A 15,343-nucleotide genomic window follows, 5' to 3' on the forward strand; every position below is an offset into this window, starting at 1 on the left:
GATTTTGCTAACTTCCAGATGGAGTTGGTAGTATCCACTGATGACTGGGTACTTACCCTTCCTCCTTCGCCTCCCCAAATTCTCATTTAGATCCTTGTTTTTGAGTGGAAAAAAATTCTAAATAATTTCCATTCTGAGTTTTCCTTAGAGATATGAACCTCAAATTCTGCATACTTTTAATGTAGCCAGTCATGAAATAGCTAAACCCTGATAGTAAGGTTTATATGTAGGATTATACATGAAATTGCCAGTATTCAACAGTTGTTGACCTATAAAATTAGCAACTTAATATGATCAAACCTGAAAAAAAATTTCAGAATAAACTACGTACTTCTCAAGAGACAAATAATACAAAATAAAACAAACTATGTGTTAAAGTAGCTTGTTATCAGATGGATTTGGCTTTATCAGGAATTAAAATGCCCTTCAAAATTTATTTTCATGGAATGAAACTGATAAAATGCAATGAGTCCTTATGTATGGAAGCTCTCTCCTTCATTAGTGGTGTCAAGGATTGTCACTCATTGGGTTCTTAGTAAGATCAATGCAAGCTTCAGTGATGGAGAAGTATTCATCTTCTATGGGGCAAAGAAAGAGTTATGTAATTGAAGAAAGTCTATATCTGGAAGGGGAACATCTGAAGATTACTTAGTTATTAACAAACAGGAAGATGAAACCCACACAGTGGCTAAGTAGAGCTGGGCTTAGATGGCAGCCTTGGAGACTTCTAATCTCACATTCTTTTTACAGTAGTACTGTGCTTTGCACAAACACACATGTCAAACAAATATTTGTTGATGTGAATCAATGATTGCAAAGATCAATGTGAGTACTTACTTTTATAAAAGTTGGTTTCCACAGGATCAGTGAAACATTAACTTGGCTAATGTCAGAAGGCACGAGATTACATGTGATTGTAGCAAGTTTACATGTACTGCAGTCCTGTTGTAATGTTCAGAGGTTCAAGTTAGTGTTTTTACCAACTGACCAAAGACACTATATTAAAAAGATTTCAGATGGATATTTCTAGTTGATATTGAATTTATTCACTTGGAAAATCTAAGGTCAAAATAGTACTTAATTTACCAGAAGTGTGCCTCGTTTGAGATCTTCAGATTTTGATATAATCATTTTCTTTCCAGAGTTGATACCAAGAGGATCCTCAAGGCTGTGGGGTCTGCAGTTTGCATTCTAAGAAATAAAGATATTTCTTTTAAAAGAAAATGACAAATGTGAAGGGGGAAAACAAGTTGGCCCTGTAATGTGAAGAATCTGTGGATGACAGCCATTGCCATGTATTAAAGATCCACCTTTCCAAGTGTGCAGAATTGAAGAGGTTTGTTCAGCACGTGCCATATAATCCCATGTCCAGATAATAATTACTGTTACCATGGCACTTTTGAATTGTAATGGATTCAAGTAAGGTTGCTATGGAAAAGAAAGGATGCTAGTAGCTTTTGCTATTTTATAAATAACACACTCAATGGTTGATTGTTTTCTTCAAAGATTAGCTTGTAAAGTCCAAGAATACAGAAAGAAAAAATTTACAACTCTACTGAGGAAAAAGTGTTAGCATTTCTTCTTCATTGTGATGGCTCATATGACGACTTAAGAAGCAGAATTGGAAAGGGAAGAACTTTCATTTTATTTATGTTTTGAATACCTACTCACTAAAGGAAAGACATTTAATTTATGTGGGAGACAGATATAAATGCCAGCCCTCCAGATATTAAAACGCTGCTACTTTAAGATAGTGATGTTTGCATCATCTTTCTGGACTTAATTTAATAAGTCTAATAAACCTTTTGCTTCCCCAGAACTCTCTGCTTTTTTGATAAAAGGTAATAAGGATAAAAATCCATAAGTAGTACAAAAACTACACAATTTTCCTTTCTCTCTCTAAACTGTCACAACCCTGTGTTTTTGGATTAAAGGGGAATTCCAGAGGCTTATTCTTTCCTTGCCCTTAGGAAAACATTTAAATGATTACAATGCTACTTCTTGCTTATGGGAATAGCTTAATTTTATAAGATGTGTGAAAATAAGTCAAACCCTGAAATCATGTATTCATTAATTTAATACTTTGATTTTCTATGTTTTAGACACTATGCCATAGTAACTCCTATGTAGTCTCATTCAAGGATATATATACAAAAAGGAGTACAAGGAATGGAACCACCATTTGACCCAGCTATTCCACTTCTCAGTTTATACCCAAAGGATTTAGAATCAGTATACAGCAGTGATGCAGCCACATCAATGTTTATAGAAGCTTAACTCACAATAGCTAAACTATATAACCAACCTAGATGCCCTTCAACAGATGAATGGATAAAGAAAATGTGGCATATATACACAATGGAATATTACTCAGCCTTAAAGAAGTATGAGATTGTGGCATTTGCAGGTGCATGAATGGAGCTGGAGAATATGATGGTAATAAAATAAACCAATCCCCCAAATTCAAAGGCCAAATGTTTTCTCTGATATGCAGACACTAACTCACAATAAGGGGCACAGGAGCGGGCAGGGGAAGTAGGGAAAAATAGAGTTACTTTGCATTAGGTAGAGAGGCATGAAGGAAGGGGAAGGGTATGGGGTTAAGAAGGATAGTAGAATGAATCAGACATTATTACCCTATGTGCATATATGACTACATGACCCATGTGATTCTAAATCATTTATAACCAGAAGAATGAGAATTTATACTCTATTTATGTATAAAGTGTCAAAATGCATTCCACTGTCATGTAAAACTAATTAGAACAAATAAAAAAATAAAACAAAGAAGAGTACAATATTACAATTGTTTGGGATAAGTGAGTTAACAATATTGCACTATTTTATGTGCAGCTCTGCTTATTTAGGAAGCATTAACAAGTCTCTTTACAAGAGTTATTTGACACCATAAACAAACTTAAAGGATAACACACATTTCAGGCATAAATAATTATTTAAATATACTCTAGCACAGTGAACAATGATCCTAAGAAGATATGCCCAAGTCCTAGTACTCCAAACCTGTGAATTTGACTTTATTTGGAAATAGAATTTGCAGATGTAATTAAATTAAGCATCTTTAGATGAGAACATCCTAGATTTTAGGTGGGCCCTAAATCCAATGATAGTGTGCAGAAACAGAGACAGAAGAGAATGGGCCCATGTGAAGACAGAAACAGAGACTGGAGTTAGGCTTCCAGAAGCCAAGGAATGCCAGGAGTTGCCAGCAGCCACTGGAGGCTAGGAGAGATGGCACAGAACAAATTCTCCCTCAGAGTCTACATAGGTCAACAATGTCAACACCTTGACTTTGGACTTCTGGCTTTCAAAATGGTGGAAGAATACATTTCTGTAAATTTTAGTCACTAATTTTTGGTAATGTGTTTCAGCCGCCTTAGAAAATTAATACATCTATGGAGTAACCAGTGGAAGTTACTATTATTTTTAATATTCTGAATGCCTCTTCAGATTGCTTTGGTAAAACTCCTTATTACAAGTGGCCTGAAGAACAAAAGGCTTAATACAAGTTGGAGAGGTAACAGTAATGAAGTAATTCTAAGGCACACATAACTTACATCAGAAGAAGACCAACCGGTCGGGTACAGCACAGGGTAACCATCTGACGTCAAATTGGGGAATGAAATTGACAGCGTAAGTCCTGGCAATGGAAAATATCCTCTTTTTTTAATCTGTGGGGGAAAATATAGAGGTAATCATTTCTTTTTCTTTCAACTGCATTCTCTCCATTTTCTGTAGGACTATGGTTTTAAATTGATGGATTAAAATGTGCAATAATTTGAATCCCCAAATGAATGCAGTTTTTGTCACTGTATGGAGAAATAACTTACTAAGCAAGAAAATAAGGATGTTTTATGGTCCTATGGATTAGCTACAATCATGTTATTTCTTTATTCTTCACTCTTAAAATAATACTGGGATTAATGAAAATAAAAATTGAAGAATCATCTCTTGTCACACCTGTTGTACTTTCTATTATAACAACTTTTTCTTCCTTTTGTAGCTGTGAAGGAAAGAGACCATTTGCCTGATATAATTTACAGTATGTTTGGTTTTCTTCATCCAGTTGGTCATAATCGCCCAAGGCCATAAGTCATCCTTCACACTGGCTCAATGGGCTCTGCCTCCACTGCCCACAAACCAGATCCCCATATGCTTCCCTTCACAGTTCAGTCCCCAGATAGAACTATCGTGTCCCTGGCTGTTCATAATCTGGACTGATGAGAGTCCGATTGACTTTCATCTTAATCTGTTTTTAACCACTACTGCAGAATTCCCATTTGAAATCACACTATACCATCAGTAATGAGGGCAGCTTATTGGGAAGGATGGGCAGGATGATGTTCAGCAGAAAGCTGGACCCTATCCAAAATCTCTGTCCATATTAGAAGGTACAATTGGGTTGTGACCACCCGGTGCAGTGGCCCTTCTTCCTTCCACACAAGCATGATCTCTGCATCCTAAATCCTCTTTGTGATCTCGCTGTGAAACCATGGATAGATGTCAGAAAATCCACAGATCTACCTCACTAAGTCTCCTAGACCAAGAGCTACTCAGATCTGGAGCAACTCCCTGTGGGGCTGAAGATTAAACATATCCTTTAATCCTAGATTCTGGAGATTCCCAATCAGCTGTGCCTGGCCTCTTGAAAAGGAACATGCTCCCCAACTCTATCGTATGAAAATATGCCTGCTCTTGCCTCACATGGCCTCCCCATTTGAATTTCATCTGTTTCCTGATATTTGGTCTGAAATCATGAATTCTGTTATTACTAAAAGTGTTCCTTGTGAAAACATTGAAAAAATACTGAAAATGAGCAGAAAATAAAAGTTTCTTACAGTTAAAATACCTTGGAAATATTTTAGTGTATAAGTTATCTGCTTTTATTATTTGCATGTAATTATATTTTGTAAAATTTTCATCACATAAAAACAAAATTTTCTATACTATGTAAAATTTATTATGATTGGCATTTTGAGAATATGATTGTTAATAGCTAAATAACAACCATAATACCAATATTTGTTGCTAACTACATGACACTCTACTGTGCTAATGATCTTATTTACGTTATTGCTTTAACCTTTTTAATAACCCTAGTAGGTAGATACCCTTGTCTTTATTTTATCTATGAGGTAATAAGGTTAAAATGAGAATAAAATAATTTACAAGGTCACAGAGCTGGTAAATAGCAGAATTCGGGTTTTGTACTCAAAAAATGTACTCTCTAATATATATTAAACTGTCTCTCAAGTGAACATATCATATTCTCTTCACTAAATACATGGTAATTTAAGTAATACATGATTTTAAGCTTTTAGATTGTGTCCTGGTTTAATTTTCAAACTATTATGAATAATTTGTTAAGAATGTCACTGAAATCATTGTACACCAATTAGTTCCTAGGGAAAATTCCTAGCAATAAGTTTACTGGGTCTCATCTAAAAATGTTCTCTCATTTTCATTCCATTAATTCAGTTCTAGAATTTATCCCAGCAAAATAATCAGAGAGACACACAGTGATTTATGCTTAGGGATATTCTTAACAATGTTATTTTTATCAATACTATTTATGATAATTAGGGAGTGCCTATTTCAAATCTGGACCCTAATAAGTTACAATATATAAAGATCTACAAGGTTCAGTTTTTCTAAAAAAATGTTTTTGTGTTAGTTATTTCTCTTATTCAGGAAAAGTAAATAAGGCTACAGAAAAATTAAAAAAAATGTACCAGAATCAAATAGAGGGGTTGGCCTTCATGCCAATTCCCAAGGTATAGCTTGTCACAGCAATTACAGCAAAGAGTGCAAATAAAAACAATGAAATTAATCTTGAAAGAATACCTTGTTTCCGTTTTGTAAGAGAACTTCCTTTTTTATTATTTGCAAATACCAAAAATATAGGGACTATCTTCATTTCTAATTATGTTGCATCATTCAATTGAGTATTACTTTTTCCACAATATTAACTTAAGTCCATACATGTAAGTAAGTGTTACGTTAAAAAAACAAAACAAAACAAAAACAAAAACAAAAACAAAAAAAACTCCATGATTGTTTGCTACAGTGGCTAGGAAAAGTTTGTTATGAAGAATTCAATAGAAGAAATAAGTGTTGTAGTGGAAATCATCACTTAGTGGGGTGGTAGTACTGTTATGTTTGGATGTGAGGTGTCTCCCAAAAGCTAACGTGTGAGACAATGCGAGAGGGTTCAAAGGGGAAAGGACTGGGTTGTAAGACCCTTGCCTTAACCTAGTTAGTAAATTAATCACCTTTTGGGATTAATTGAGTGGTAACTGAAGGCAGGTGGAGTGTGGCTAGAGGAGGTAGGACATTAGGGGGATGGCTTTGGGGTATATATTTGTATCTGGCATGTGGAGTCAGTCTTTCTCTCTCTCCCTCTATCCTTTCTGATCACCATGTGAGCTGCTTCCCTCTGTCACACTCTTCCTCCATGAATCCTGCCTCACCTTGAACCCAGAGGAATGGAACCAGCCTCATATGGACTGAGACCTCTGAAACTGGGAGCCCCTACATAAACTTTTCCTCTTCTATAGTTCTTCTAGTCAGGTCTTTCAGTTGAAGCAGTGAAAAAGCTGAGTAAAACAAGTGCCAACATCATTAATTTACAGTGTAATGCATATAAAGGGTAGTGGTGTGCAGAGTGAGATATTTATTGAGTAAAGAAAAATGTTACAAAGATAATTTTAAAATAATCAATTTTTGTAATAGTCATAATTATTAAAAATATGTTTTTCTCAGTCATACTAAAACTAAAGGAATTCTACAACTTGTATTTAGGAATTAAGACTGGACAATTAATAGGTAGTATCTATTAGGTTCCATAGTTTACTTTTTTTCTAAGAAGTCATTCTAAATTACTGTGCCTTATTGTGAGAAAATTAGAAACATAGGTTTTTAAAATTGATTTGAAGTATAATTATCAGTTTAAATACAAATGCTTTAAAATAATGAAATTATAAAGAAAAATATTCTTTGATCTAGAGATTAAATGTTGGAAATGTGTTATTTTAATATGTGTTTGTTAACATCTTAAATCATAAATTTACAAATAACACTTTTAGGATTTTTACTCAGAGATAATTTCTTACCAAATAGAATATGTTAATTTCATTTCCAATATCCTCAGTAGAATTAATAACTTCAGGGACAGTCTCATTGGCCGGAATTAAAATATGGTATTCACTTGCAGAGCTTTAAAGAATTAAGTTAGAAAAATAAAATACAACAAATTAAACATTTATTTAGCTTTATTCTTTTCTTTCTTTATAACATGTCATCACAAAAATTATTACAAAGAGTTTAATCAAAGAAGAATTCTTCTACTCAAAAATTCAAAATCAAATTTCTAGGAAGGTGAGAATAATTATAAAATTTAGTTAAATAATCATTAATGCTTATTTGCTAAACTATCTATAACTTTTTAAATAAAATTTCATTGTTGAGTGAAAAGTTTCCATGAATTCACCACTATTTATATTTAGTGAAAACAACAAGCTAAAGTTTGGAATTTTTAGTAGTGTGAAATTTTAAGCAGGATTAAAAAAATGTTTACCTTTTCACATTTTAAAGTCCTATATTTAATACTAAACTTTAAAGTTTCATACATATTATCATGGTCTTTGGATCAACTTGGTGGAACTTAGGAATATATCTTAAAAAGCACTTTAATGAAGAGAAAGCAAAAATATTTATAAGTGTTGATCAAAATTTTATTTTAAATAAGTGGGAAAATCTTAGGAAAATCTGTGTACCAAAAGAAATAGATATAGCACAATAAAAATCAGCCAACAGAATTTAAATGCCAAGAAATATAAGCAAAGTCTATGAGCATATTCTATAATCCTTATGTTTGTGGTATTTTATTAGTTAAGACAAAGTTCCACAGAAAATGAATTAACAAAATCTTTAGACTAAACTGAACTTGACATTGATTCTTATGCATTTTGTATGCATTGCACATATTTAATCATCAAAAGCTTGGAGTTCTGCTTAAGCAAGGAAATTTATAGGGGAAAGTTTGCCAATATGATTGATATTTGGATAGATAAGAAGTTCTTTTAAGAGAAACAATGAATTATGAATAGGGAAGGAATAAATGTCTCATCAATGAGATATGCTTTAATCTTGTATGTTTGGAATTGGCAGGCTTATAGGATTCCACGGGATGAGAAGGATGGCCAAGAATTATGTTGCTGACTCCTCAGAAAACACTGTATTTTGTGAAGGTCTTCTAGATCTTTGGCTTGCATTTAAGAGTTAAGACTGGATTGTTAATGTGATCCAGTATTACTGTACCTCATATTTTGGGGTATTTAGCATATAGGTTCTGAAATGTTAGGGTGCATGGCAATTACCTGGAAGATTTATTTAACATGAATGTTGGGCACATCCTCAGAGTTTCTGACTGGGCTGGGGCTTGAGAATGTGACTCTCTAATAAGTCCCCAGATGATGGTATGTTTTTGGCTGGAGACCACACCTCTAGAAACACTGGGTCAATAGAAAAGCATTGCTATATAAATGTGATTTCCACCTACCTGTAAAATTGTAGTCCCACTTCATATTTTACTGGGATAGAAATATTTGCTTCATTATCAAAAAGAGTTTCAGGAGGTTCTTCACTGTCACTAGAAAATGCAGAGTACATTCAGACAGTTCATTAAACTGTTGATTATTGAGAGACATTTCTAAGCATTTGAAAGACAAGTTTATATTGGCAAATAAAAGCATAAAAGAGTAGAATTATTGATTATTTTTTAATCAGGGGGAAGAGGGAGATCAGAGAGGGGTACTGTTAAAAGTTTCCAAGTTGATGCTGATGTGCAGCTACAGGTGAAAAACCGCACTGCTTTAATCCCTTATTTGTCAAAAATTCTGTGATAATAATAATGAGGAACCCCAAGGGTAATTGTTAAAAATTCACAGATTGGTGAGCTTCTCTTCTACAAATGTGGATTTAATAGGTCTAAGTTGGGGCATAAGAATTTGTGTTTTTGACACCAACTTCCCTGATTTATTTATCATAGATGAGGACTTTGCAAAGGAACACAATTAGGGTCACACAGCTGAGTAAGTCTAAAATCTTGTTTTCTCCTTTATACTCTTTCCATAGTAGGTACATATTATTTGTAAAGCACTTGTTTAGTCCCTTGATTTTGGTAATAATTTTAACTATGTATGTAAATACACATATATATGGGTACACACATAAATGTATGTGTATATCTCATTAGTCTCATATTAGTGCTCATTAAAAAGCATGTATAAGTGATAATACTTATATGGCCAGAGAATGAAATTGGTCTTAGAAGTTGGTACGTTTGGTGAAATTATTTAATCTCTCTGTGCTTTGGTTTCTTAATCTATAAAATGGAGATTTGAGCATTAAATGATTAATATATGGTGATTAAACGAATAAGAAGTTTAAAGAGCTTAGGACTGTGCCCAGGACAGAGGAAGTATCCCGTAAGTATTATATTTCATTGTTATTATCACACACACCTGTCCTTCAACTAACCAAGCACCTGGCACACTGCCTCCCAGAATACGCAACAGCATCTTTTAAGGCCTCTGCTTATTCCCAAGTGTATATAATGGCTTTGTGTGAGCAACAGGGGAGCAAAGGCCGTGTGCTACCTTGGATTATAGGTACTAGCATCACTGAGCTTTTACTGTGAATGGCTCCCTTCTCTCTACCCACAGTGTAGCTAAATTCATCTTCCTAAGAAGCAGCTCTGAACATGTGACTTAACTCTTTGAAACTTTCTGAATCCTTAAGACCTATTCAGTTAAGAAAGACATGCCTCTTACTCATAATAAGTCTCTAGCATAAAATGCTAGGATGCACTTTAATTCCCATTACTACATGATGTGTTACACATTCTGCATATTTCAGCTAAAATTGATTACCAGTATTCCTCAAATTGATCAACTGATTTGCCTTTGAGTTTTCACTCAAACTGTATATTTTGCCTATAAATGTTCTACCTAATTCTATTCACCAACATTTCTGAAAAATGCTATCCATCCTTTAAGGTCTTCCTGATTTTAAATTTTCTTGATAAAATTTTCTTAGTTTGTCATTACTAAATAGATATAATTTCACCCTTTGTTTTTTGTGTAACACATGAACACATGGTTTATATTTCTATAATGGATTTTCCTTACTCTAGCATATATTATAAAAATTTTATACTAATCTTAACCTGTATTGTAATATTCACCCCAAAAGGAGGTTTGTGCCTGTAGTAATTTTTGTATTTCTTGCACTGATTAACTGAATATCTTTTCTATAATAGATGTCAAAGAAATATTTGTTGAATTGAAGTGAAATGAACATAGAGAAATAATATATCCATTAATTCATTTTTTTGTCATTTACTCAGGGCTATGGTTTGGATAAGAAGTGTCCCCCAAATGCTCCTGTTAATGCAGAACTATTTAGAGGTGAAATGATTGGATTGTGAAGGATGTAAACCTAATCAGTCCATTCTAGTTTGAAAGGACTGGCTGGGTGGTAACCATAGGCAGGTGAGGCATGGCTGGAGGAGGTGGGTCACTAAGGGTGTGCCCTAGAAGGGCTGTTCTTCTTGTGGCCCTTTCTTCCCCGCCCCCACTTTCTTTCTCTTTCTCTCTGTGCTTCTTGACCCCATGATGAGCTGAGCAGCTTTCCTCCATTGGGCCCTTTCCCCACATGAAGTATTATCTCAATTTGAGCCCAGAGCAATGGAGTTAGCCATCTCTAGACTGAGACCTTGGAAACCATAAGTCCCAAGTAAGCTTTTCCGCCTCTCAATTGTCCTTGGCAGGTATGTTGGTCACAGTGATACAAAACGCTCAATTATTCACCATCTACGTAATTATTAGTTACCAGGAATAAAGCAACAGAAGACAGAACTTGTTCTCAATGAAGACAGTAAAATGGATAATTACACTTAGAAGAAAGTTAATCTATTCTTTTAATTTCCTTATTAGTCCCTCCCTTTTTTAGCCTATGTGTTCTATGATAACTTTCAGAAACTTTGACTGATTTGGATAAAATTTATAAAGCACAAAGGGTGTCAGAAAACTTTAAGTCTGTTTAATGATTTAGTTGATCTTGAAAGCCAGTAAATGTTTCAAAATTAGATCCTGTAAAATTTTAAATGAATTTAAATAAAATTTGGCAGATGTAAGTGTTGTTGAATTGAAGTGAAATGAACATACAGAAATAATGTACAGTACAATATACAGTATATATATATTGTATAATACACAGTACAATAGTGTAACCAATAATTTAATCCATTTAATTAAATTATTTCTATTAAATATTTTTTTATTTTTGTAAATTGATAGTATTTTTGTGAAATAAAATGGTCATGGTTTTCTACTTCTAGTGATCTTATATAGGTAATAAGGAGCTGCTAGTGAGTCTCTAAAGCCAAATATTCTAATTTCATGAAAGAAATTATAGACAAACATATAAACACGTTCATACACACATATACCAACCTTGTTGTACTTAGATGAATGGTCATATTTTCTGTGAGGTAAGATGTATTAAACTGAAATAATATTTTGAAGGTTACCTATGGAATAAAAATATGTATCCTCAGTGACAGATAATATTTATTTTGATTCAAATATTCAGTTTGCTTAAATGTATTACTCAAATTTAAATTATAAAATTTATATCTTATAAAATAAAATTTTATCCCATCTCAAAAATATATAGAATAAGGTATGACATACCATGTGTTTTAAAATGTAAATATGTAATATGCTTTGCATATTGCTGTGTTCTGAATGTTTGAATTCTCTTAAACTAATGTGCTGAAACCTAATGACCAATGTTATTGTATTAGGAGATGGGGAGGCAGTTAGGTTCTAAGAACCCACAGGAATGGGATTGGTGACTGTACAAAAAAACCATCCAGAAAGCTGCATTTCTCTATCTGAGGATGCAATGAGAGTATTCCTTCTCTGACTGAGAATTGAACCCTCAATAGACAGAATTTACCAGTGTCTTGATCTTGGATTTCTCAGCCTTCATAACTGTGAGAAACAGATTTCTCATTTATATGGTACACAATTTATGGTATTTTGTAATAGCAGTCTAAATAGACTAAGACATGAAAAACTATTGAATTTATGCACTTTATTGAAATATATTAGTAAAAAATATATTAGTATAAAATATTTATACTAACCATAAATCATTACCACAAAGACACATTCTATTTATTATATACCATAGTTTACCAGATCACAATGACAAAAAAATAATGCAATTGTGAAATGGTCATAATTAAAACTTTTTTAGTATGGAAACTTTAAGTACCAGCAGCCATTTACACATAGTCATTATCAAATAGGGGAAAAAAATACTTGGATTCACTAGTTTGATATTGTAAATTTTTTTTGGACTACTAAGGAATAATAAGAAGCAAATGATAAGAAAAGCTTGGCTATTTAGAAGAAAGCAAATTATAAGGAAAAATTAAAAGTTTTGTTTGTAATAGATTGTATAGTTAAAAAATACATAAGAAGAATTGGAAAATGATTTTGCTGTACAAACATTCTGATACAGGTAATTGACTTCTAAGAAAGTTTGCCTGAATGTATGGACTACGTAGTGTATGACTCTTAATAAACACCAACAGGAAGACCAAAACCAAAATTATTTCTTCAAAGAAATATGTCACTTTCTGTATAATAGTTCAAGAGAACTTATTAGTAATGCTTATAAAATTATATTTATCAAATTCAAAGTTAATCTTGTTTTATGCTAAAGTATTTTAGAATTTAGTCCAGCAAAGTAGAAAGTCCAAAATACACAATTAATAGAAAATACCCCAAATTTTATCTTTGTGATTCAGGGAGAAGTTTTGATTTTTAAAGCCATGGTAATCAATTTAGGTACCATTCACAGAAAGAAAGGCGAATCTCAAAAATCAGGAGATTTACTTGGTTATACCACATCATGTATGAAGTTCTCTTTTATATTTTCTCCTTCTACATAATTGATTTACATTGAAAATGGAGGAACAAAAAGTTCCTCTAAGAAGAAAAATGTCTGAAGTCTTATCCTTTCTTTAAAATAGAAAAATTCCAGTAGACCCTTGGCTGGGTAGGCTTGAACTACAATGCACAAAGGGTCAGATTATCTAGGTGGCTCAGCTAGAGCCCTCTCCTCCTTTTCCTTAATCTCCATGAATAGATTTGGCACGTGAATCTTCTTTGCATTCTTGATGAGTCTTTGCACCTAGGAGAAGATTCTAGAAAAGCAGTGAAGTGAAAGAAACTGCTTATTGCACACCACCTGATCTTAAAATGCTTAAACAGAAAATCTAGATCTTATAATCAAAGTGCATTCTAAGCATAAAGCCAAAGTCAAGATGGATTTTAGATTTTCTTCCCATCTCTCTATGGATAGCATAAGAGATACTTTGATTCACACTTGCACCCTAAGCAGCAAGGAATTGCTGAATACGGGGAAAAAATGGTTAAGAAATTCAGTGGAGGAAATGAATAGTCTTTTCTCAAATGTTTTGGGGTCACTAGATATTTTTAAATAAAGCATGCATTGGACTCATTCCTTACATTCTGCACAAAAGTTTCTCAAAATGGATTGTATACCTAAATATAAGAGCTAAAATGATAAAACTCTTGGAAGAAAACATGAAAAACATTCCTGACCTTGGATCAGGCAAAGTCTTCTAAGACATGACACAAAAGCATGAGGGACATAAAATTAAATAGAGGGACACAAAATTAAATAGATAAATTGGACTGCATCAAAATTTAACAAAAGTTTTGTTCTTCAAAGAAAGTGAAAAGACAACTGACAGAATTCACAAATCATATATGTGATATGGGACATGAATGTAGACTATCTGATGAATTCTTACAACTTAATAATCCAAAAGACAACTCAATTCAAAAATGGATGAAAGAGCCGGGCATGGTAGCACATGCCTGTAATCCCAGAAGCTCAGGAAGCTGAGACAGGAGGATTGTAAATTCAAAGCCAGCCTCAGCAAAAGCGAGGTGCTAAGTAACTCGGTGAGACCCGGTCTCTCAATGAAATACAAAATAGGGTGGGGATATGGTTCAGTGGTTAAATGCCCCTGAATTCAATCCCCAGTATCCTTCTCTTTACCTCCCCACACAAAACAAAAGGATAAAAAAATTTTAACACACAATTCTTCAAATACTACATAAATGTGGCCAATGTGCAATAAAATGATGCTCAAAACCTATTAAGGAAATACAAAACAAAATCATAATGAAATATCATTTCACACCCATCAAGATGACTATAAAAATACTTTAATAATGTGGAGAAATTGGAACCCTCAACCATTGCTGGTGGGAATGTAAAATGATGTATCCATTCATCTACTGTAAATTTGTCTTGGTGCTTAAATTTCACTTATGAAATACTTACTTTTGAGTTTTTCTTAATCTACTTGGACTATTATAACAAAATAGTTTGTTATAACAAAATGGTTTGAAAAATTTATAAACAACATAAATGCATTGCTCACAGTTTTGGAGACTGACAATTCCAGAGCAAACCACTAGAAGATTAGGAATGAAGGTCTGTTCTCTGTAGACTGTGGCTGCTATGTAACCCCAGATGGTGCAAGCAACAAACTTCTTTTAAAGCCACTAATCCCCAAAGCCTCACTTCTTAATGCTATCACACTGGGGATTAAATTTCAACCTAAGAGTTTTAGGAAGATACAAACATTCAGACCATACCAGATTTGAAGGTGAAAAGGATTGAATTCAACCTTTTTCATCCATATCGTCCTAAACTCCCATTAGAAGGATTTATATATTTGGCTTTGAGCATATCATTTTTCATATCCAATTGCTACATGTGTTTTTTATAAACTGCTCACCATTTCTCCTCTTCTTAGGAAAGGATATCCAACTTTACATGTGATATTATGATTGGATTCACAACTATCTTTTTGGATGCCCTAGAAAGAGAAATTAAAGAGAAACAGAGTAGAGAAGCAGGTGAAATATTTGAGCTTAAACTTCTTATTTTAGAATTTCCCCCGCTGTGTCTTGGTGACATCCTTGCTAAGATTTGTCTCTATTTAGCTGGAGGAGCCAGCACTCTGGAATGACCTATTCCATAGTCCATGAAAATCTGAAAATTCATTTGAGGGTGCCTGAAAGACAACACACATCTCACTATCTTTCCCAAATCTTCATTTGGAAAATGAGACCACTGATAACATTTACTTACAGGTTATTGTAGTACTGGACAAAATAATACTGGACTGCACAGAATAGCCCACAGT

General features: G+C 33.4%; 1 protein-coding gene across 1 annotated transcript in view; it reads right to left on the reverse strand.

The window, feature by feature from the left end:
- The window catches only part of ITGA1 (integrin subunit alpha 1), a 162,081-nt gene that overhangs the window by 13,671 nt on the left and 133,067 nt on the right, over positions 1-15,343 (reverse strand). Inside the window, exons 20-26 of the mRNA XM_081303635.1 lie at positions 14,933-15,013; positions 11,535-11,611; positions 8,579-8,668; positions 7,131-7,233; positions 3,576-3,689; positions 1,087-1,191; positions 838-942 (exon numbers count right to left, since the gene is read on the reverse strand). Coding sequence (XP_081159761.1) covers positions 838-942; positions 1,087-1,191; positions 3,576-3,689; positions 7,131-7,233; positions 8,579-8,668; positions 11,535-11,611; positions 14,933-15,013 — 675 coding nt within the window. The remainder of the gene's footprint in view (positions 1-837; positions 943-1,086; positions 1,192-3,575; positions 3,690-7,130; positions 7,234-8,578; positions 8,669-11,534; positions 11,612-14,932; positions 15,014-15,343) is intronic.

Source organism: Spermophilus citellus, assembly GCF_964194105.1.
Source record: "Spermophilus citellus genome assembly, chromosome: 1".
NCBI lineage: Eukaryota > Metazoa > Chordata > Mammalia > Rodentia > Sciuridae > Spermophilus > Spermophilus citellus.